Source organism: Xenopus laevis, chromosome 3S (assembly GCF_017654675.1).
Source record: "Xenopus laevis strain J_2021 chromosome 3S, Xenopus_laevis_v10.1, whole genome shotgun sequence".
In the NCBI taxonomy this organism is placed as follows: domain Eukaryota; kingdom Metazoa; phylum Chordata; class Amphibia; order Anura; family Pipidae; genus Xenopus; species Xenopus laevis.
Window position 1 is genome coordinate 7257501 of NC_054376.1, and position 25333 is coordinate 7282833.

The 25333-nt window shown below is 40.8% G+C and overlaps 1 protein-coding gene across 2 annotated transcripts in view; it reads right to left on the reverse strand.

Annotated features, from left to right (window-relative positions):
- Window positions 1-21503, reverse strand: part of rfx4.S (regulatory factor X4 S homeolog) — a 59511-nt gene extending 38008 nt beyond the window's left edge. Inside the window, exons 1-4 of one of the 2 annotated variants that reach the window (XM_018254855.2) lie at window positions 20254-21503; window positions 11162-11248; window positions 9770-9830; window positions 7219-7342 (exon numbers count right to left, since the gene is read on the reverse strand). In XM_018254855.2, coding sequence (XP_018110344.1) covers window positions 7219-7342; window positions 9770-9830; window positions 11162-11248; window positions 20254-20476 — 495 coding nt within the window. In that variant the 5' untranslated portion in view covers window positions 20477-21503. The remainder of the gene's footprint in view (window positions 1-7218; window positions 7343-9769; window positions 9831-11161; window positions 11249-20253) is intronic. The other variant, XM_018254854.2, reaches the window with a different exon arrangement.
- Between the last annotated feature and the right edge of the window lie 3830 nt (window positions 21504-25333).

Below are 25333 nucleotides of genomic sequence, written 5' to 3' on the forward strand. Positions count from 1 at the left end.
CTAGGACCTTTTTCAAGATGGTAATACATGAATAAATTTAGTAGGCGTGAATTTGCGGGGAATTTCTGCGTTTTGGCACCAGTGAACAAATCTGCGAAACTGCGGCGAAAATTCGCCGGGAAAAAAATCCACCACGTCAAAAAAATTTGGCCACGCGTCAGAATAGTCACGTGCCTAAAAGTTGTCCCCTTGACTTTAATACATTTGGACAAAATAGGCGCACGTATAAAAAAATTGTTGCGGCGTACATCAAAATTGACGCACGTCAAAATAATTTTGACTTCAATGCGTTTCACGACAAATTCGCCCATCACTAGCTGATGTATATCATATTCTGTATTTCAGGCGAGGTCCCACGGGGCGTTTTAATGAGAGACCGAGTGTAAATGAAGCCCAACTAAAAATAATGGAATACGCAATATAGAAATTCCCACTGGTCGTTTCCGAGCAAATATCCGCCACAAGACGCCAGTTTTTTAGTTTTTTTCAGCAGAATACGCCATGGAAAAACCGTATTATTGAACTCTATGGGATCCGCAGATTTGGAATACGCTTTGCTGAAATATGCCGCATATTTTCAATACGGCGGTCAAACTCTGGCAAGATGGATTGTGCATATACGTATTTCCGACGTTACGTATTGGCGATCAGTCTGGCCAAGCTTTGCATGTAAATTGCTTTTTATCACAAAACTTTAATAAAAAACAGAAGCAAAATTGTGGGGAACAAGAAAAAATAGAAATGTGTGTTGGGAAAAGAAAACTAGAGGCTAAAACATACACATTATTATCGTGCAAATTTGGGTTCATTGGTGCATTTATGCTCATTTTTATAAAACGGACTTATGCTGAAAAGACGCTGAAAATAACAAAAATGGCGTGTGTGTGTACGACTATTGCACACGCACATATATAATTATATATTTCAAAATAATTCAGTCGTTTGCCAGTGCTTCTGTTGCAATATTACTATACGGGGTTCATGGGGTGGAACTATCTCATCTGTAAGCAATAAAACTAATCTCCAAAGTGACTTTATTTTAATAGATAGTCATTTAAAGGAGAACTAAACCTTTAAAATAAGAATGTAAAATTGATGAGAGTGCTATTCTAAGCTCTTTTGTATATTACATTCATTATTTATTTTCTTTTTATTCCAAGATATTAAGGGATACACGTGCTGTTAATATGAATGAATTTTGTTCCAACAGCGCCACCTGCTGGTCAGTTTCTGACCAGTCTGACCACCAAGTAGTCAAGGAAGTTGTCAGGAGAAAGAAAGAGGCTGCTCTGATGTTCTTCTGCTTAGGAAAGATTTGAGAAAGGTTTCTAATTGTTTTCCTAAGCAGAAGAACATCAGAGCAGCCTCTTTCTTTCTCCTGACAACTTCCTTGACTACTTGGTGGTCAGACTGATCAGAAACTGACCAGCAGGTGGAGCTGTTGGAACAAAATTCATTCATATTAACAGCACATGTATCCCTTAATATCTTGGAATAACAAGAAAATAAATAATGAATGTAAATGAAAAAAGTGCTTAGAATAGCACTCTCGTCAATTTTACATTCACTTATTCTAAAGGTTTACTTATCCTTTAAGAAAAGCCGTATTTTATTGGTCCGTTTCTGTTCTCTGGTTCTGCCTCTTGAAACAATGTAGTCGATGTCCGTTCCCCTCCAGGTCTGCTGATCAACTGCCTTCTGCTACATTGCTTCAGGAGTCAGAACCAGCATTTGGACAGAATATAAACCGCCAGGCAGATAGTCCTTACAATAGCAAGTACAAATAGATTTAAAACCACTGGAATTATAAATCAATGTATGTAAAATTGCTTAGAAAAATTGTTTTTTGGGGTCTTATGATGAGGAAACAGAAGAAAACATCAAGTGTTATAAAATATATTATTTAGAAATATTAGCACTATATTAAGTTTTCACAACTTTAGGTTTTCCTTTGAACCAGGTGATTAATTGGAATTTTCCATAAAAAGGAATATCCCCGACTGTCAGATAGCAATAGCCTGCCATGTCTGTTTTACATATGAAAAGCAGTGACTTGGGCCAAGGAAAGACTTTGAGGAAGAGAAAAGTGGGTTCAATTCCAGGGCCAAATATCTGTGACCTGTGAAAAAGTCACTTAGAGGCACATTTATCATTGGTCGAATTTAGAATTCATGAGAGTTTTTAAAAACTCCCATGAACTCGAAATTTGACCGAAATGTATTAAAAAAAATCGAATTTCCTAAAATCGGGTGAATACTGGATTTTCTATGAAAAAAAACTTGAATGTCAGGAAGGCTGCAAACAACTCCAAATTGATCCCAGGACGTCGCCCATTGACTAAAACAGCAATTTCGGCAGGTTTTACATGGCGAATAGTCAAATTTGAGGGCCAATGTATGATAAATCTTGAAAATCGAATTAGAATTTTTAAAAAAATAATTCCCTAGTCGAATTTGACAGTTTTGGCCATAAAAAAACGAAAATTAGAATTCGAAATTCTAATTTTCAATTCGACCCTTGATAAATCTGCCCCTTATTATGATGTAGACCGTGATATTCTGAGACACTTTGCAGCTGGTCTTCGTTTTCTATTTTTTGTGGTTTTTTAATAATGTAAGTTTTTTTTCAGCAGCTCTCCAGTTTAGAATTTCATCAGCTATCCAGTTGCTACGGGTATAATATACCCTAGCAACCAGGCAGTGTTTTTAACTGAAATAGGAAAACACCTGGATACAATGTCCCTTCAGGGGCGTAACTACAGAGGAAGAAAACCCTGCGGCTGCAGGGGGCTCAGGAGGTATAGGGGATCCCAGGAGGTCCCAAATAATGAGCAATTGCAATATTTATTGGTAAAACAGGGCAACCTCTGGATATGTTGCAGACCCTAAAATGAATTTGCTGTGGGGCCCAGTAACATCTAGTTACACCATCGCTTCCCTTTTAAGGCATTGGGCAGGTTTTTGATAAGTTTCCAAGATTATTTACTGTACATACCCTCTGGTCCAAAGTGGTTTATTTTGGATAAGAGACTTGGGTAAGTATTGGGCATTGGCTTTATTTGGATTACAGATAAACTCCATTAACATTAGTCTGATAATTCTCTGGGGCCGGGGCACCAAGTTGTGGAATACGGGGTCCCTTGCTCATTAAGAAGTGGGGTACATTGGACTCCTGAAGGCCTGTGAAAACCTTTCCACAATGTTTGATAAATGAGCAAGGAGCGGGGCTTTCATTTTTTTTATAGAGACTCAATGAAGCCTGTCCTAAATACACCCCATGCTGATTCGGCTACTGATCTAACATTCCACTACAGCGCCGGCCAAATTCCTCTTAACCCCTTGATTCCCAAAACAGCCTGTTTGGGACTCCGGATGTGTCGTTTCTCATTGACTGGCCAGGTTACAAAATGCAAAAAATCAGACATGAGCTGCCATGTTTACTGTCATTTGCACCAATGCCCCACCTATAACATCCACAGGTGAAGGTTATGAACAGAGAGGGGCCTGTGTTAAGAAGTGCCGATAGGTACAGAACCACCTGATGGGTGGGAGCAGCTAAGGCCCCACCATCACCTCCCGTGAACTCACCCACTCCTGCCTTTACTTGCCAGATGGGCCAGTGCCTGCGAGTCTGGTGATGCAATTGAAAGTGGCACAGACAGGGGGCAAGGGTCTTCAGGCCCACTTCTCTGCAAGGCTAGGGGGGCCCCTTTCTCTGATCCCTGAAGAGAAAGGAACTATTGAGGTCCGTTTGAGACGATCATGAGCCAGAGTTCAGGGGGAGAAGGAACAAATTGGCCACACATCTCCCCCCTAGCCAAGTACAAACCTGGAAGTATTGCACCCATCCAATAAAAAATGCTAAAAAGTGCTAAAAGTAGGGATGCACCGAATCCAGGATTCGGTTCGGGATTCGGCCTTTTTTAAGCAGGATTCGGATTCGGGCAAATCCTTCTGCCCGGCCGAATCTGAATCCTAATTTGCATATGCAAATTAGAGGTGGGGAAGGAAATCGCGTGACTTTTTGTCACAAAACAAGGAAGTGAAAAATGGTTTCCCCACCCCTAATTTGCATATGCAAATTAGGGTTAGGTTCGGTATTCGTTCAAATCTTTCACAAAGGATTCGGGGGTTCGGCCGAATCCAAAATAGTGGATTCGGTGCATACCTAGCTAAAAGTGCTTTAAAAAAGAAATAGGTGTGGGGGAAATTAATAAATTAGGCAGTGTGCTGCCCCAGCCTATCGGCCGGATTATATGAATTGCCTTAGCTCCTAGCCAAAAGGCTCAGGGCAAAAGAGCAAGTGCCTATAAAGTACAAGAGTGTATTAAAGTGCCGGTGCCATGGGTGAACTGCAGCCCAGTGGTTTTGGGCACCCCATGTTTGCAAGGCCTGGGACGAATAGCTCGAGCTACTAAAATATGCCGGTCTTTGGCCAGAGAACCAAGTGTCTCTCTCCCCCTCAGTGGATGGATTCAGGTGGATGCACCCTTAGCTAGATGCACCCCAAACACCTCGGAGAAGATACGGCACTTAATCTTAGCCAAAAGGCCGAGAGTGAGCAGCAGGAGGGGGGTTGGAAGCTTGCCTTAGCTGGAAGTAATTTGGAGGAAATTTACCCCAACTGCAAGGGACACGACTTGGAGTGTGGCCACAATTATAGGGAAAATGCTGCATTATGGGTAAAAAAAAAACCAGGCAAGTTGTGTCCAAAATTGCACTTCGCTTTCGTCCGTAAATAAGCTCTTTAGAAGACCTAAAACAGTTCAGATGCAACATTAACCACTAAAGCCCTTTTCTTGGTCTATAGCCCTAGACACCCACCCTAAAATCCATAGCAGAAACAACAAACAGTAACCCTTAAACACAGTAGAAAGGATGTAAATACTAACCCTAAAACATGGGGAAAAAGGGGGCCTTGAAGCGGGAGGCTCTGAGGCAGCAGCCCTGGTGGGCCCCAAGCCCCCACCCCCCCAGTTTCGAAGCTGGCCACAAGCTGGTTTTGATTCATTGATATTGGTCATAATTCCCTAGCAAAGGCAGGGAATTATCTATTGACGTCAATGGTGGGTACGTGAGAGTAAAGGTGGCCATACACAGGCCGATAAAAGCTGCCGACAGACCGAGTCGGCAGCTTATTGGCCTGTGTGCGGGGCCCTCCGACGGGCTTCCCCCAATCCGAAAGTCAGCCAGATGTCGATCGGACGGGACTAAAAATCCCGTTGGATCGCGGCCGCATCTGTTCGTTGATGCGGTCCTGCGATCTGACCGCCTGGTAGCCATCGTTAGGATCAGATCGTTAGGCCCCACGATCGGATCAGCTCGATATTGCCCACATATTAGGAAGAGATCCGCTTGTTTGGTGCCATTGCCAAACGAGCGGATCTCTCCGTGAATGGCCACCCTAACAAGAGGGGCCGGGCTCATTCCAAAGGGGGGATTGTTCATCTACAGTGAACCCTACTGAGCTACTTATACTCTATACAAGGACTTTAAAATATACATCCCTGAGATAATGCAGGAAGTTTAGAGGCCCAAATTGAATTTATTCATCTGGGTTGTGAAACCTTGGCTTTTAGGGAGATTAATGTGTCGACTGAGGAGCATTTACATAAATCTGGGCGGCTGTTTTTAGCCCTTAATTCCATGGCCAGGGAGTGGAAGGACAGATCAGGGGTGGGGTTGGGGTGGATTGGGGTTTGGTGTTGGGATTGGGAAGCTTCCTATGGTGATAGGAATAATTATTCTGCCCCAAGCTTACTAAAGTCCAGGATCAAAACTAACAGTTCATTTTACCAGGCTGAGCTGAACTGTATGAACTAATTACAGATATGTTGCATTTCTGTGACAATTAGAGCTTCTAATCAACACGTTTATTATTTGTTTTAGCTTCTTTTAGAATTAAACAAATTACTGTTCTTACCAGGGTTCTATAAAGTAAACTTTTATGATCTTCACCTTCACCTAGTGACCCCAGTGGGCCCCCATTCCAACCCTGACTGGCCGCTGGCTACCGCCTGAGACAAGGTTCTCACTTTGCCCTGCACTTCAGTCAACACGAACACAATCATTTAAAACAAGGCCGATCCATGGATCTTAAAGTAACAAGACCAGCCCCTCACCTAAATAAATGAACTCTCTGCCCGGGGGAAACTAAACAGAATCTATTAGTGCCATTGATTGCCTTAGAATGATGGTTATTGAGGGGTAAACAAGAAAGCATTCGACCATGTCCTTCTGCCACGAAACAACTGAATAAACCAATTTTTTTTTTATCTCCAAATGTTATTTTTATTGTTCGGGTTCATCATATTAGATCCATCTATTGCAATGAGTGTACAGGCTGCCCCTCTTATATCATTGGAAGGAAGTCTTTGGATCACAGATGAGTTGAAAAGGTTGAGCAATCAGAATGAACTATCAGAAATATCAACCAAGCCAACTAGTCTTTGCATTCTGTCTCATGTTTTTTTTAACAAAATGTATAAGGTAATAGTGCTGCTCCAGCAGAATTCTGCACTGAAATCCGTTTTTCAAAAGAGCAAACAGATTTTTTTATATTTAATTTTGAAATCGGATACAGGCTAGATATATTGTCAGTTTCCCAGCTGCCCCCAGTCATGTGACTCTGATAAACGTCAGTCACTCTTTACTGCTGTACTGCAATTTGGAGTGGTTTCACCCCCCTCCCTTACCCTAGCAGCCTCACAACAGAGCAATGGGAAGGTAACAGATAACCGCTCCCCGATAGATATAAGAACAACCCTCAATAGTAAAATCCATGTCCCACTGCAACACCTTCAGTTACATTGAGTAGGAGAAACAACAGCCTGCCAGAAAGCAGTTCCATCCTACAGTGCTGGCTCTTTCTGAAAGCACATGACCAGGCAAAATGACCGGAGATGCACCTACACACCAATATTACAATTAAAAAAAAAAAATACACTTTTTGGGTTAGGAATTAAATTGTATATGCTAGAGTGAATTATTTGTAAAGTGTAAATAGTTTCAAAAACTACATCATAAAAATCATGACAAAAACCTTTTACAGCCTCAACTATAAATAATATGGTATTCTCTAGATTTGGGACTATGTATCATTACCACTATTTGCAAAGCCACCAATCAGATTTGGCCTTAACTGCATCCCTGTCACAGCCAATGAGAAGCAGATCTTACATCACACGTGCCTCCTGTATGGTCAATATAATGAACCTACCTTCCCAAAGCTGGCGGCGTTCACTGGGTGCGTATCATTCTTCTCGCAGAAATCCAAGTAATGCATATAAAGGGCACTTCTTGGAATACACACTCCTTCTGCAATCTCATAGTTCTCCTCCAGCCTTGAAATGAACATTCAGATTTAGTTTAATGGACTTTATTAGTATAGTAAAGGCAAGAACATCACAGTTTGCTGGGAGCTCAAGGGCAACAACATCAGGGCTTTCCCCCCAGCTGTGCAGGGCCAGTGCCCTCTTAATTATTCTGTACTGGTGTTGAACTATAGCTCCCGGCGTGCATTTATCTTATATAAGGTTGAATTGACCTGCCACAATATCAGTGGATCTCTCAATGGGCCTCAGCCTAGGATAGCCCTTTTATAATACACACATCATTTGGCACGGTCTACAAGAAAGTGTTGGGAGGAAGGTGTTCTTCCCACAGAAGGACCTTAAATATCAGGTTTTCTGGTGGGTATTGATAAGTGGACAACATCACATGGTCACCTGGTACAACTTGGCCTAAGGTCAACGTTCATGGACATTTCCACAGCAAACAGTATTTCAGTTTTCTCTCCAGTGCCAAGCTAAAAGGTAAAGGGACACAATGCAAGCCCCGTGCCACCTCAGTTGCCCCTCAGTCATGGCATCCATCTGCAACACCAACCTCCCTTCACCATTGGCACTACAAGACCCAGCATGCCTGCTCACTGATGCACGAATAGTTGGACCTACAAAAAAGCTAGAACTAGGGAAAGACGAGTTAGGCCCCTAGTGCTCCCCACATCACTACTGCCTAGGATCATAGTTCTTCTGCCTTCCCCTAGTTCCAGCCATGTTCCACTCATTAGCAAAGTCCTCATCAGTAATAAGGGAATCCATACTACTACGTTTAGCAGGGCCCTTCCTCCAGGGAGCCGCAAACATTTGCCTGTGATTCACCTCCACCCCTCACCCAAGGTATTTGGCCTGTCCAGTATGGGGTCCCACTACCCTGGGGGGAAAAGATGAATGACAGACTAATATTTGATGGCATGGACATGCCCCTGATCAACCATGGCCACATCCCATTGTGCCAAGACCCAGCCTATTATCTGCCAAAACTCCACCTCTACAAGCCTAGTCCTCTTGAATATCTTGGGGCCCTTAAATACAGTACCCATTGGAACACTTCCCCTTTAATTACTTCCATGTTGCTCCAGGCCTAATCATTTCCAGTGTTGTGTAGAAATGTTGCCACTTCCCAGGGTAAATTCCTTGGCTTTCATAAGTCAGAAGAGGGAGAGAAGCTGAACTCTCCCAATTAGGTGGCACCTTTCTCCTATCATGGCAGCTGCTAATTATTCGCTGCTTGTCGATAATAATGACTTTATTTGCCTTGCTCTTTTCTTTCAGAAGTCGTCATTAGCCACGACAGTTCACAAAAACACTATTATACCTGAAGGCCCTAATGATCCAAGGCCCACCCACTCTCCTTTCATTGCTTTGTCCATTTCAAGACAATTCTGATACCAAATATAACATGCGATCTATGCGGCAGCTCTGGCTCCATTTATTCTGCAACGGGTGGAATTTTAATTGAGCCAAACGTCCAATGGATCTTTTTTTTTTTCTGGTTCTTTAGTTGCCAGGGCACTGACTGCTCAGCAGTTTGGCAATGCAGATATAATTGGTTTGATCTGAACAGTAGATATTTCACAGATCAAGAACAGAAAGACAATGGTAAATCGTTGATGTTTCATATACACAGCCCCTTTTCTAATACAAATATCAATAGACCTTTAGTTTTTTGTATCATTTCTGAATGTGAATATTGAAAGCTGACAAATATTTACTATTTACAATTTTTTTTAATAACAATAATTTATATTTTCTTTCTTTATTCTATGAAGGTATAATTACTGCCTCTCCCTGCAATATTAGGCTTGCCTAAAGCTTCCATTTGATTTATTAGAGATGATACAGCTCTCAAAGGCTGGTGTCAAACGAGTTGCTCTGCCACTTGCAGGTCCTCTTTAATCTGAATGCCCTTGACCAACCAGAGGTCTTATTAAGAAGTAGCCAAGGTAGCCATATGAGAAATAACAAAGCTGCTGCCATCCGCATCTGGAATAATGAGGACTGAGCATCCCTTGGAGGCCCTGATGGAATCCATAGGGTTGCCGTTGGCCAACTGAGTTTGGTGGCAACTGCACAGCAGAATGCTTGAGACCTGGGGCTTTCTGGATAACCGATCTTCATACCTTAAGTCTACTAGAAAATCATGTAAACATTAAATACACCCAATAGGTTGGTTTTTAGATGAGCATGAGCTTACAGAACAGACTGATGTGCCAATAACTTCAAAATGCGCGTTCATTGGCTCACAAAATGCAGCCAGACCTTAATTACTTATTATCCATCAACATCTGGACGTCCCCTCATAACAACAAGTTCCATGATAGTGTAACAGCCTATACGCAGAATTCTATGCCAGTCAATAAATAATATGTAACACCCCCCCCCTCCTAAATGCACAGTGGGACAATCCCAGTCTATAAGGATATTTACCATTGCAAAGTTGCCGGAGTAGAATGAGGCTTTGATGCTCGATTTTCCTTTTCTTCATCAGCTGGAAGATATGTAATAGAAGGAATGGAAGTTAACTTTCCAAAGAATGACACCATGTCTTAGGCTAAGGCCACACTAGGCGATAGCGCCGCGATTTGACTCGCGGCGACTTTTCGCCGCGACTTTTAAGCCGCAATCGCTGGGGAAACTTTTGCGCTGGTGTCTATGGGGAATCGCGTTAAATCGACAGCGTAAAAACACACGCGGCGATCTTTTTTCTATTGTCGCTCGAAATCGCCTAGCGAGGCAATTTCGAGCGACAGTAGAGAAAAGATCGCCGCGTGTGTTTTTACGCTGGCGATTTTACGCGATTCCCCATAGACGCCAGTGCAAAAGTTTCCCCAGCGATTGCTTAAAAGTCGCAACGAAAAGTCGCGGCGAAAAGTCGCTGCGAGTCAAATCGCGGCGCTATCGCCTAGTGTGGCCTTAGCCTTATAGGCCTTATAGTTTTACAAGACTGTACTAGGAATACACTAGGGTGCTATAACACATATAGAAGTTAAAGGAACGGTAAAGCCCAAAAAAATTGGGTTTTTAAAAAATGTGCTGTTGCCCTGCACTGATAAAACTGGTGTGTTTGCTTCAAAAACTCTACTATAGAGTTGAATGGCTGCCCCCATGGCTACACAGCAGCGTGTTTATATAAACTATAGTAGTACTTATCTGTTATCTACTGTGTATCCTGTGCTTGAATGGCTGCCCCCATGGCTACACAGCAGCTTGTTTATATAAACTATAGTAGTACTTATCTGTTATCTACTGTGTATCCTGTGCTTGAATGGCTGCCCCCATGGCTACACAGCAGCGTGTTTATATAAACTATAGTAGTACTTATCTGTTATCTACTGTGTATTCTGTGCTTGAATGGCTGCCCCCATGTCTACACAGCAGCGTGTTTATATAAACTATAGTAGTACTTATCTGTTATCTACTGTGTATCCTGTGCTTGAATGGCTGCCCCCATGGCTACACAGCAGCTTGTTTATATAAACTATAGTACAATTTTTAAAGCAAACACACCAGTTGTCCCAGTGCAGGGCAATCGTGTAATTTTACTTTCATTACATTAATATACTTTAATTTTTTTGTGTTACTGTTCCTTTAAATTGCACCACTGCTATTACCTATAGTGGCCAACAAGCAATGATTTTGCAGCTCAGATAAAGAAAGCATATTTTGGTTAATTTTTATGGGCAATGACCTTTGCGCTAATGAGCAGCCAGGCAGGGCAAACAATTGCATAGCGTAGAGTTTCTGACTCCCCAATAGTGGGTATTATTAAAGCCCTAGACATAAGTGCTACATGGAAACAAAATAGGATCCTATACTTACTTTCATCATTAGAAATGTTTCCGAGAGACGTGTGACTGGAGTAACGCTTGTTTTCACTTTCACAGAGGCACCGCTCGATCCAACTTTCTGCAAGAGAAACCAACGGTCATTTCTACATTTCTGTGTCTCCAAAGATGCCCCAGTAGCTCCCCATCTTCTTTTCTGCTGATTCACTGCACATGCTCTGTGCTGCTTTCACTTACTGAGCTTAGGGAGCCACTCACAATATACAGTACACATAGAATAGAAATGTCACAATATAAGGCTGATTAGTCATTAATACACATAATTACTACATGGCAGCACAGAAACCAGTGCAATTAGCATCAGAATTGAATAATCAGCAAACCTGTAGCATCAGCTTATATTACAGCCAGGGAAGCTCATTTTCTGCTGGATAATTAGTGACGAGCCCTAAGCTTAGCTTCTCAACAGCCAATCAGAGCCCACTGAGCATGTGAGTGTCACAGACACTTTCCAAGATGGTGACCCCCTGTGACAAGTTTGAAGTCCTGGATCATTGCTGCTATTGACAAGCTGAAACGTTAGCCTCGTGCAATAAGTTCACTATATAAAATATAACATTTTTAGCCCTGTAAAGAAGTTTGTCTGCTCTTTGAGGTTTGATTACAGTGTATTATTGACCAGCAATTAATTAATTAATAGATTGTAAAGGGTTAAATCAGAAACATTTAGGTGAGAAACCCTCCAAGCCAACACAGGAAAGACCCTTTAGTCGTACTGGACTGAGCAGTGAGGGGGACAAGAAACACAGGGGCAAATTCACTAAGAATCGAAGTTGCGCCAGGCGCAACTTCACCGCTCTTCGCCGCACTTCGCCAGGCGAATTTTCGCCAGCGCTACGCAAATTCACTAAAATGCGAAGTTGCACACAGGGGTAGCGAAAGGTTGCGGAGTTGCGCTAGCGTTGTTTCGCTATATAAAGCGAAGTTGCGCTAGCGAAGGCTAATTTGCATACGGCGCGAAATTCAAATTTCAATGGAGGAACACGTATCTGCACTACAAATGCCTAGAAAACCTTCAAATCAGCCAATAAAAATTTTATTTTGCCCTACACATGTGCCCACTGTCTAGGTAAGTTGCCATGAGTCAGGAAATGTAGGGGGGAGGAAGGGGAGCAACAAAAATTTTTCGATCTTTTTCAGCCTATCAGCCATCATGTAGAAAACACGCCAGCGTTTTTTGGGACTTAGGGATTGTTTCAAAAAAAGTCAAAATTTTTTCTATCTACTCTATTGCGCTTCGCCAGGTCTGAGGTGGCGAAGGAAGTCTAGCGTAAAAGGTAGCGTTCGCTACACTGCGCAAGTTAGTGAATTTGCGTAGTTTCGTCGCTAGCGAAGATTCGCCTGGCATAAGGTTGCGAAGTAACACTAGCGAAACTACGCCAGCGTTCGTTAGTGAATTTGCACAGTAGCGAAAATGGCCAACGCTAGCGAATTAACGCTAGCGTTCGGCGCTTTGCGCTTTAGTGAATTTGCCCCACAGAGTCTGGACTGAGCGATTGCCCCTATAAAAGCCTGTACAATAAACAGTAAGTGGCGGAGGAGAGACTGGTTTGAGTGAAGAAGCCTACAGAAAGGGAAGGTGGGCCATCAAGTGCAATTTGAGAATATGAAGAGAGAAGGGAATAAGTGGAACCAGGGAATGTTGCCTGGATCTTCTGACATGTCCCAGTCAAGTACAGAATGAATGAAGCCAAAAACCTGGGCACTAGATGAGCTTTTAGAGTTGGGACAACAGCAGGTCTGTATACTGTAAATTAACATTCCTTCAAATCAATCATCTAAATATTTATACATTTCATTGGGAGCTACCATATTGTTTATATCAGCAAAGGTATTACCCGTAGACTGGTCACTGTTGATATTTTGCTCAGCCTCAACCATAAGAAGCAATATGGCAGCTGTCATCTAAACATATAAATGTAAAGAGGGATATAGATACAATTGGCAAATTATGAAAGACCCTACAAGCTTTAGCTGGATAGTCTGGTTGGAATGTTATCACTGACCCCTTGATTAATGCAATGACCAGGGCTAAGTGTTCCAGTTCTAGCAACTAGAGCAACCAATCCAAAAGAAGAATAGGCAGGTTTGCTGCTGCTTTGGGTTATTAGAGATGATGCAGCAGGGAAGGGAAGCATAGACAATTGGTGTGAAAAGATGGCAACTGTAAGTCAAGAAGGAGACAGCAAGGTAAGATGAGCAACAGATTGCTAACAGGGCAATAGAGGGAAAGTAGGGCACCATGGTGACAGTAGGGCCAGATAGTCACAGTATGAAAAGATGGCAAGAGTTGGCCAAGATGAGATAACAAAATAAAGTAGGTTTGGTGACAGTAGGCAAGGTGGCAAGAGAAGGGCAAAATAGCTAGAGAAGGGCAAGATGAAACCAAGTTGAGATGGTAACAGTTTGCAACATTGTTAAATCTGGTAACAGTTGGGCAAAATGGCATGAGCAGAGTTCTAAATCACATCCACTGCCATCGCAAAGTCAAAGTCCCTGCTCAGCTTCTCATAAAAGGCAATTCAATTTGTCTTACAAGATCTATTACACATAAAACCACGCTGGCACAAACTCATAGTATTACGATATGCAATGAAGTCAAGTATCTTATCCCTTAATACCCCTTCGAAAAGATTTCCTACCGCTGACGTCAGACTATTCAGCAACAGATAAAGGACCACAACTTGTGCTTCCTACGTCATACAATAAGGTTGACTGGAAAGTCAGTTTCACCCTGGGCCTCACCATCACTAAAGACAGACCTTGACAGAAACTAAACTACAAAGTAACAATCCCAGGGCTCATGGAATGAACATAAAATGTGCCGAACCAGAGCTCAGGAATTAGTGGAATTTGAACCATTAAAATCTAACAATGAAACCAGTAAGGGGCGGGAATGGAGGAGGCGATGAACTGCCAATTGCGAGGTCGGGATGAATAAAAAGAGAGAATAAGGGGCGAGAGAGGGGTGGAGAGCACGGGGGGGGGGTGTTGGGAATTAACTCCAGATACTAAACTCTGTAGAAAGGTGCAGGACTCCACAACTAAGCAGCAGTAAGTCTAGTGCATGTGAATGGCTGACCTGAGTTTGCTTTTGTCCTCACTGTCCCCTTTAAATCCACTAACACACTCACTGTTCCTGCTGAATTGCGCTTAGTACAGGGGAATACCTATGCTGCTATATTTTTATTGGCTGCCACTAAGCTTACAGTTGTGTTCAGACTAATAGCAGTGTGTTTAAAATGTGCATAAAGCTCAAAGTCCTTATAATAACTTTAATTTCCAAAATGCATTGGGAACACTGCACATTCTGTTCCAAATCAAAACAAAGAAAAATGTATAAAATTTGTGTTATCCCTTTACAGAAAGCAAAGAAAAGGGAATATTAGGCTGTTCCAAAAAAATATCAGTCCCTGCATTCTTCTTTCCAGACTCATACACTGTATAAAGTGAAAGATGTTCCAAGCTGTTGTTTTCCTTTGAATGACTGAACTAATATTGAGTTGTATAACAGTGTTTGTGCTGCACATCTGTGTTGTATGGACTCCACCAACTTCCAACAACCTCTTCCACAATTCCAAATGCATTTCTTGCTTTTACCGTACAAACACCCCATGTCACCCCACAAGTTTTCTTTTGGATTAAGGTGCGGGAATTGGGCCCCTCCATAACGTCTTGTTGGTGTGGAACCAAGATGTTGCTGGTTTACTAGATTGTTTGGGGTCGTTGTCTTGTTGAAACTCCCCTTTCAAGGCCACTTATGTGATAAATAGGCCCAACACCACAGTATGAGAAACACCCCCATATCATGATGCTTGTGCCCCCGGCTTCACTCTGTACTGTGACTTTAATTCAGGGTTTGGGCGTCTGACAAACTGTCTGTGACCCCTAGACCCAAAAAGAACAATTTTGCTTTCATCAGTCCACAAAATGTTGTGCCATTTCTCTTTAGACCAGTCAACCTGTTCTTTGGCAAATTGTAAGCTCTTCAGCACACATCTTTTTTTCAACAATGGGACTTTTTTTTTTTCTCTGCAATATTAAAATTGTCCCTTGTACTTGATCCCAACTAAGATATAATTAATCCTTATTGGAAGCAAAACCAGCCTATTGGGTTTATTTAATGTTTACATGACATTCTAGTAGACTTATGGTATGAAGATCCAAATTACGGAAAGATCCCTTATCCAGAAAACCCCAGGTCCCAAGCATTCTGGATAAAAGGTCCCATACCTGTAATACATTTATTTTGCGTCTTAAATGTGTTTAAAAAAAATATATATATATACAGTATATTCCAAGGTATATATACTGCCTTAACCTCTTTTAGATGTAATAAGGATGAAGATTGTTTTTGTTAATTTTTAGGATTTTGAAAAAAAAAAACCTTTTTTCAAAAAAAGAACAAAAAAACTTAATTACATTTGGAATGTATTTCTTTCCCTTTTGTTACATGCCTGGTACTATTTGAGCAAATGTGAAATCACAATGAATTACCATTAGTTACAAGCAGGGATTAATTATACAAAGAAATATATTAAAGGGACCTTCAGGAAAGATTATCCAGATGATTATCCAACCTGCTGGGACCTAGTCAACCAGAAACCCCAGATACTTGTTGCCTTCATAAATTGCAATTACACTTTCTTATTAGACTATGATAGCTGGATAAATCAGAAACAGATAAATAAATGAGAGAGAGAGAGAGAGATATAGATAGAAAGATATATATATAGATAGAAGGGAGAGAGAGAGAGAGAGAGAGAGAGAGAGAGAGAGAGAGAGAGAGAGAGAGAGAGAGAGAGAGAGAGAGAAATTGATATAGAAAGAGAGATAAATATGTAGATAGAGATATAGATAGATGGACAGATAGATAGAAGGATAGATAGAGAGAAAAAGAGAGATAGAGAGCGAGATAGAGATAGAGAAAGAGATAAATAGGTAGAAAGAAAGTAGAGAGACAACACATAGACAGGATAGAGAGAGAGATAAATAGATGGTCAGATAGAGAGGATATATAGACAGAAAAAGAGAGAGAGCGAGATAGATTGATGAGAGAGAGATAGATAGAGAGAAAAAGAGAGACAGAGTGAGATAGAGAAATAGATAGATATCAAAAGAGAGAGAGAGATAGATAGAGATATAGATAGACGGACAGATAGACAGGAGAGAGATAGAGAGAAAGAGAGAGACAGAGAGAGAGACAGAGAGAGAGAGAAATTGATATAGAAAGAGAGATAAATAGAGAGAGAGATAAATATGTAGATAGAGAGAGATATAGATAGATGGACAGATAGATAGAGAGAAAAAGAGAGATAGAGAGCGAGATAGAGAGATAGAGAAAGAGATAGGTAGAAAGAAAGGAGAGAGAGAGAGAGAGAGAGAGAGAGAGAGAGAGAGAGAGGTAGATAGAGAGAAAAAGAGAGATAGATTGATATAAAATGAGAGAAAGATAGATAGATAAATAGATAGAAGGGGAGAGAGAGATAAATAAGTAGATTGATATATGATAGAGAGAGAGATATAGATGGACAGATAGCTAGAAGGATAGATAGAGAGAAAAAGAGATAGAGAGCGAGATAGTTAGATATAAAAAGATAGAGAGAGAGAGGGAGAGAGATAGATAGATATATATATAGAAAGATGGACAGATAGAAGGATAGAGAGAGAGAAAGAGGGAGAAAGAGATAAATAAGTAGATAGATATATGGACAGATAGAAGGACAGATAGATAGAGAGAGAGATAGATAGAGATAGATAAAGAGATAGAGAGTTAGATAGATAGATGATGATAGAGAGATAATCTAATCTATATAAAAATGGGTTTATTTAATGTTTACATGATTTTCTAGTAGACTTAAGGTATGAAGATCCAAATTATAAAAAGATCAGTTATCCAGAAAACCCCAAGTCCCAGGCAATAACAGGTCCCATACCTGTAATATTAAATATTTAGTTTATCAGTGAATTTTTACTATGAATGGAAGTGATTCCTTGATCCCTAGACAGAAGTGTTCATTGAATTCGTATCATTTTCGAAGCAGCCCACGTGTGACACGTCTGATTATACCAATACCTGCCCTTCTTCAGGCGTCAGAATGTCCCAAAATGTAACCATTATTTATAACCTTACTAAAATGCTTCTGAAGCCCTTCATTGGATGCAAAGAGATTTTGGGGGTAGGTGGCTGATATAAATCCCCAGCCTTTGATAATGCTGCGCTGTTAATTGGACTAATTTCATCCCATGGGTCGTTTATTAATTAAAACACTAAAGGGGGAATGAAATAAAAGTCGGTAACGGGAAAAATATTCTCAATGCCAACAAAACCCGGAAACTGTTTAGCGACCACTTCCGACAGGGGAAGAAGGTTTGAGAATTTTATACTTTGCGCCAGTGAATGTAATAAAACTCCTCACTGAAAAAGTTGTTACGTTTGCTCCAAAAAGATTACGTACGACACCTTCAATCACTTCTTATAAGTGGGCAACGCGCAATTAAAATTCGCAATGCAATAACAGTTTAAGGGAGAGTATTACATTGTAAAAAATGCTAATTTTTATTCTTATTTGTGCAAATTGTTATGCTCTTTGGTACTTTTATTACATTCCCCTTATTACATAAGGGGGTTATTTATCAAAGTCCAAATTTATCTCCACATGTTCTGCCAAAAACGCAGATTTCATCCGCAACGGGTTTTTTCCCCCCTTATTTATTATTAGATTTTCCCATAAATTTGGTTTGCAGGGAAAAAATCCTAATTCCACTATTTTTTCAGATTTTCCACCCAAAAACTTTGTATGCTTTTTTCCCCGAAAACTCCTGGGTATTGCACGAAACATCAAAAAATCAGTGGGACTTCTCCCATTGACTTACGTATATACAACCTCAACAAGTCTGAGATGCCGGATTATCTGATTCTGATTTTTTCCCATCCTCGGGGTATAATAAATTCCGAAAAAATCGTGATTTTTTAAAAGTCCGATTTTATACTAAAAAAACAAAACAAAAAAAACAAATTTTTCAGGATTACATCCGCAAGGGTTTTTTCCGCTTATTTATTATTAGATTTTCCCGTAAATGCGGTTTGCAGTGAAAAAATCCTAATTCCACGATTTTTTTTGGAATCTCCACCCGGAAATTCTGATTTTGTATGCTTTTTTCCTGAAAACTCCTGGGTGTCAAAAAATCATTGGGACTTCTCCCATTGACTTATATGCAACCTTGACAGGTCTGAGATGCCGGATTTTCTGATTCGAACTTTTTCCATCCTCGGGGTTTAATAAATTCTGAAAAATGTGTGATTTTTTTTTTAAAAGTCTGATTTTATACTTAAAAAAAAAATTACAAATTTTTCAGGATTACATCCGCAAGGGTTTTTTTCGCTTATTTATTAGATTTTCCCGAAAATGTGGAAAAGATTAGAATTTTAAGATTTTTTTCGGATTTTCCACCTGAAAACTAGGATTTTGTATGCTTTTTTTTTTTAAGATTTTTTCGGGATTTTTGCATTGGGAGTTTAATAAATAACCCAAAGTCCACCTGCTGCCTTCTTCTCCCAGGAGAACTGATCTCTCGTTGAACTCATTCTTTTCCCACAACGAGGCTTTACTTTTAACAGATTTAACATATAAACTTCTAGTAGACTTAGGGTAGAGACACATGCGAAGATTCGGGGAGATTAATCGCCTGGCGACAAATTGCCTTTTCTTCGGGCGACTAATCTCCCTGAAGTTTGCCTCATGAGGAAACTTCGGAAAACGAAGCGCTCTGAGTACCATCCCTCCGGTGATTTAAATTCTAATCGGGGGGGGGGGGGAGGCAGTTCAGGGAGATTAGTTGCTCAAAGAAGAGACGATTTGTCGCTGGGAGATTAATCTCCCCGAATCTTCTTGTGTGTCTCTGCCCTTAAGGTATGAAGATCCAAATTATAGAAAGATTCGTTATCCGGAAAAACCCAGGTCCCAAGTGATCTGGATAACAGGTCCCATACCTCTAATGTTAAATATTTAGTATATCAGTGAATTTTTACTATGAATGGAAGTGATTTCTTGATCCCTAGATAGACGTGTTCATTGAATTAGTATCATCAAGGGGGTTATTGATCAAACTCTGAATTTATCTCAACGAGTTCTGCCAAAAGCTCGGATTACATCCGCAACGGTTTTTTTCCCCACTTATTTATTATTAGATTTTCCCAAAAATGTGGTTTGCGGGATCTCACGATTTTTTCGGATTTTGTATGCTTTTTTCCCCGAAAACTCTGAAATCTTCGGGGTACTGAGCGCAACACAACGTGCATCAAATAATCATTGGGACTTTCCCCACTGGCTTATATACAACCTCGAAAGCTCAGAGATGCTGGATTTTCTGATTGCGATTTTTTCTATCCTCGGGGTATAATACATTTCGGAAAATTTGCGATTTTTTAAAAGTCCGATTTTATACTATTTTTGCATTCGGAGTTTAGTAAATAACCCCCTAAGTCCACCTGCTGCCTTCTTCTCCCAGGAGAACTGATCTTTCGCTGATCTCACTCTTTTCCCACCATGAGGCTTTACTTTTAACATATTTAGGGCTCTTACATGCGGCCGTCTTTTTCTGCGCTCCCCTGCGTTTCGCCTTCTTCCGTTCAGCCGCAGGTTATCGCAGGAGTAGACGCAGTCAATAATTGTGAAGAGAGCTGTACTCACAAGAACGCATGTAAGTGCCAAAAGCAGGTGGGACGCTGCATGTTGCATTTCACCTGCGTTTGGCGCATACATGCGTCTGTGTGAGTACAGCTCTCTTCACAATTATTGACTGCGTCTACTCCTGCGATAACCTGCGGCTGAACGCAAGAAAGCGCAACGCAGGGGATCGCAGGAAAAAACAACAGCATGTAAGAGCCCTTAACATATAAACTTCTCAAATCTATCAGGAACGTGGTTTTAGAAGGAATAAAAAAAAAATAGAAACATACAATTTTGAATTTATAGAAGTTGAGGATCATTAGATAAAGGATTGGAGTCTTGGGGTACAAGCACTTAAAGGAGCAGCATAAGAATTAAAAGCAAAAGGACTAACCTGTAGAATCCATGTCCGGCTGCTCCAGTAAGTCGCAATTCATGCTCTTCCCATAAGCAGTATAGGAACGGCACAATCCTGAGGATGGGACACTAATCTCAACAGTGAATGGAGAAAGACGGAATAAAAAACGGACACAGTAATCCAGACCGGTCACAATGTTTGCGGATGTTTCATGGGAAAAACCATGATTTTGTAGGAGCCCTGATGGGACACATGTCATTGACTGATGAATGGCTGCTGGTTACATTGGGATGTGGCGAGACTCAATGTGAAGCCCATTGTGATGCTGCTTTGAATAAGAAAAGGTCTCGTCTGAAAGGGGGGGGGTTTATATCTACGCAATCCCGGCACTTTGACACCCCTTTTCATATAATAAAAACCTTTTTTCTTATTATTTAAACTTTCAAAAAAGAGGAGTCCTACGTCCCCCTGTGCTCATTATTACTGAAAAACGGATTCGCATGCAGAAACCATCACCCCAAACTGAACAAATTAATTTAGACATTTTTATTTTAATTTTTTTTTTTTAGTTTTTTTCCTGGAATCTATACATATCTATAATTTATAACCTGCGACTGGATGGGAATTTTCAAAAAAAACAAACAAAAAAAAAACAACAAAATCTAATTTCTGCAGACTCAAATCAAAAATTCCGAGGGGCCAATTACAAATGCAGAACACGCACTCTTTACAAAGTTTAAATCCACTTTTTTTTTGGATTTTTTTTTTTTTTCTTTTTAATGTCGGAAATACAAACTTTGTGCAGGGAACAGTTTTACAAAGAAGTGGAATTTAAATTTTAATTTGGTTGTTTTTTTTATTTGCAAGATTGAGGTTAGGGGATAAACGTGTGAGGGGAAGGAGCGGAGCTTTGGACTATATAAAAAAAAAAAAAAAAAAAAGTGGCTGTATTTTAGGGGAAGGAAAAGGTTCTGTGATTAGAATATGAATGGGTCTCCAGCAGAGTCAGAGAAAGGGGATTACAGCTGAATTTCTTTGACCAGGGATAGAGGCAAGAAACAGCCACAATAATCTGCAGAGGAGGTCGGGGATTTCTCACTTGACGTCCCTCTGATGCACTTGTACAGTGAATATATATTTACAGAGAAAGATGTATATCATAGGGATATACTGCGTGATTGACAGCGATAGATTTTTGGGTGTGTGTCTCATTTATTACACTCTCCTTTTATCACACCCCCCAACATTTCGAGAACGTGGCTGCGACATTTTTTGACCATGCCCTTTTTTTGTGGCCACACCCCCATGCTCATTTTACTAAATTTGGCAGGTTATGTAAATGTGTGATTTTTTTTCAGTTATTACAGTTTTGCTAATGAAGGTGAATTGCCCTTTAAGTGGTGAGTCTAACTTCTCCCAACGGGACCTCCTTATCTAAATTGTTACAATTACTTATTTGCTTATCTCAAAATTGTTACAAAAGTAACTTATCTACAGCTGTGGCTGTTCTGGGCTCTCTGCCAAAAGCCAATTAAGTTAGTTCAGTGCAGAGAAAATCGGGACATCAGGGCAGCCTCTTTCTTTCTCCTGACAACTTCCTTGACTACTTGGTGGTCAGACTGATCAGAAACTGACCAGCAGGTGGCGCTGTTGGAACAAAATTCATTCATATTAACAGCACATGTATCCCTTAATATCTTGGAATAAAAAGAAAATAAATAATGAATGTAAATGACAAAAGTGCTTACAATAGCACTCTCATCAATTTTACACTCACTTATTTTAAAGGTTTACTTTTCCTTTAACAGGAACCGGGCCTGGGTCCCCCCCTGATGGCATAAATTCTGATGCTAATTGCACTGGTTTCTGTGCTGCCATGCAGTTATTATCTGTATTAATTAGGGATGCATCGAATCCAGGATTCTGGCTTTTTCAGCAGGATTTGGATTCGGCCGAACCAAATCTGAATCCTAATTTGCATATGCAAATTAGGGGCGGGAGGGAAATTGCGTGCTTTTTGTTACAAAACAAGGAAATGAAAAATGTTTTCCCCTTCCCACCCCTAATTTGCATATGCAAATTAGGATTTGGATTCCGTTCAGGATTCGGCGAAATCTTTCGAGAAGGATGCGGGGGTTTCGGCCGAATCCAAAAATAGTGGATTCGGTGCATCCCTAGTATTAATTTCTAATCAGCCTTATATTGTGATATTTAGGGGAGAGTATTCATTAAAACAAATTTTTCTCCTTATTTTAAAAATAAGTATTTGATATATACTATTAATTGGTGTATTATTGAGACATTTTATTTAAAAAAAAAAAAAAAAAAACCTTAAAAAAAGATATATATATATATATATATATATATATATATATTTTTTTTTTTTTTCTTTTTATCCAAAAATGAACTTGTGTTTTGATGCCAGTCAGTTCCCCGGGTTTCCTCTCCCCATGTAATTAGAACTTGCAGATGAATTATTGAAGCTTCTCTAGCCGCAGTGAGGGAAGCAATGGCAGGCTGATTACATCATGGGATGATAACAAAGCCCTAGTGGGAAAGGGTCAGGGCGAGACTGGTAAGTAGAAGGGAAATGAGATCTCTTAACTGATCTGCTGGATAAACACAGGGTTATAGGGTCAGATCAAGCTGTCACAATATTGCAACAATCTCTCCGAAATCCATCACCATGTCTATTCGTGGGCCTCCTGATTTACTCCCACAGGCAATTCATAGGTCAATATATGGAGCTCAGGGGCTGTATTTTACTAACTGTGCTCCAGCCCTGGGAAAATAAATCGGCCTTGGGGATTATGAGACTCAGAACCGGTTATTGAACTTTATAAAACTTACCATGGACAATGTAATGGAGCCGGGGACAGTGCCTCCAGCTGGGGACAGTTATTCTGTAGCCAAATACAAGTCCTGTGGTCAGATATAAAGTGCTGGAGCTTGCTGGAAGCAATGGGAATAGAGATACGACTAAAGGTGGCCATACACAGAGATCCGCTTGATTGGTGATGTTGCCTAGCAGCGGATCTCTCCCCAATATGCCCAGCTTGAGGCAGTGCCGGACCAAGCTGGTCGGGCGCCCTAGACGACCCAGCTGGCGAACGCCCCTGAACGCAGTGCGTGCACACATGCACAGAGTGGCGGAGAGGAGGGGAGAACGCCGGAGGGGAAGCGCTGGAGAGGAGAGCAGCGAACATGGACTAGGGGTAGGCAGAAGACAGGTACCTGCCCAGCACCGCCCTTTCGCTCCACCCTAGCCAGGTGCCTCTTCTGCCCACACCTAGTTCCGGTCCTGCCTTGATATGGGCGATATCGGGCTGATCCGATTGTGGGCCCTAGGGAGAGAGGAGCATGAGAAAGAGGCTGCTCTGATGCTCTTCTGATTAGGAAAGATTTGAGAAAGGTTTCTAATTGTTTTCCTAAGCAGAAGAACATCAGAGCAGCCTCTTTCTTTCTCCTGACAACTTCCTTGACTACTTGGTGGTCAGACTGGTCAGAAACTGACCAGCAGGCGGCGCTGTTGGGACAAAATTCATTCATATTAACAGCACATGTATCCCTCAGCACATGACTCATCAATTTTACATTTTACTTATTTTAAAGGATTACTTAACCTATAAAGGGCTGCTGAACCTCTGGGCTGGTACAGCAAGCTCAGTATATAAAATACAGCATTTTTACCCATTTTAGGTTTCCATTTGGAGAGATCAAGTGCTGTAAGAGGCAGCAAAATCATTCAGCAGTTTTCCAGTTCAGCAGCAGCAGCAGGGGGTCAGACAGCTATGGGGCCCCAGAGATGTTCAGGGCAGGGGGTTTCTCTATTGGTTGCACTCTATTCACTCACCGGCAAGACAAAGTAAAGTTTGCACAGCTGTTTCTTCTCATTGGATTCTTTCTATGGAGGGGTCACTGCAACCCACACAGGGCGGACAAGTGGGACAGTAATGAACCATTCCACCCCCCCCCCCATATTTCCACTTTAAAGGGGTGGTTCACCTTTAGTATGTTATAGAATGGCTAATTCTAAGCAACTTTTCAATTGGTCTTCATTATTTATTTTTATGGTTTTTGCATTATTTACCTTCTTTTTCAGATTCTTTTCAGCTTTCAAATGTGGGTCACTGACCCCATCTAAAAAACAAATGCTCTGTAAGGCAACACATGTATTGTTATTGCTACTTTTTATTACTCATCTTTCTATTCAGGCCTCTCCTATTCATATTCCAGTGTCTTTAGGGAATTTGGACCCTAGCAACCAGACAGCTGAAATTGCAAACTGGAGGAGCTGCTGAATAAAAAGCTAAATAACTCAAAAACCACAAATAAAAAATGAAAGCCAATTGCAAATTGTCTCAGAATATCCCTCTCTACATCATACTAGCAGTTAATTTAAAGGTGAACAACCCCTTTGAGGCCCAGGGACAAGTAAAATGTGTACAAGTTCCGTTACCGAAAACTTGGAACATAGACCAGTAACACATCAGTCAGAAATACGATTTTAATTTCTTTTAAACTGAAAAAAACAAAAAAGTTGCCAAAACTTTGTAAATAACAGAAAATGAGCGCTGATATTGTTCCAACACAAAAAATGGCTTCTTCTTGCAAAAAAGAGCAATGCTTCCGATAAGTAAACCTTTAAAATAAGTGAATGTAAAATTGATGAGAGTGCTATTCTAAGCTCTTTTGTCATTTACATTCATTATTTATTTTCTTTTTATTCCAGGATATTAAGGGATACATGTGCTGTTAATATGAATGAATTTTGTTCCAACAGCGCCACCTGCTGGTCAGTTTCTGACTAGTCTGACCACCAAGTAGTCAAGGAAGTTGTCAGGAGAAAGAAAGAAGCTGCTCTGATGTTCTTCTGCTTAGGAAAGATTTGAGAAAGGTTTTCAATTGTTTTCCTAAGCAGAAGAACATCAGAGCAGCCTCTTTCTTTCTCCTGACAACTTCCTTGACTACTTGGTGGTCAGACTGGTCAGAAACTGCTTAGGAAAACAATTAGAAACCTCTCAAATCTTTCCTAAGCAGAAAAACATCAGAGCAGCCTCTTTCTTTCTCCTGACAACTTCCTTGACTACTTGGTGGTCAGACTGGTCAGAAACTG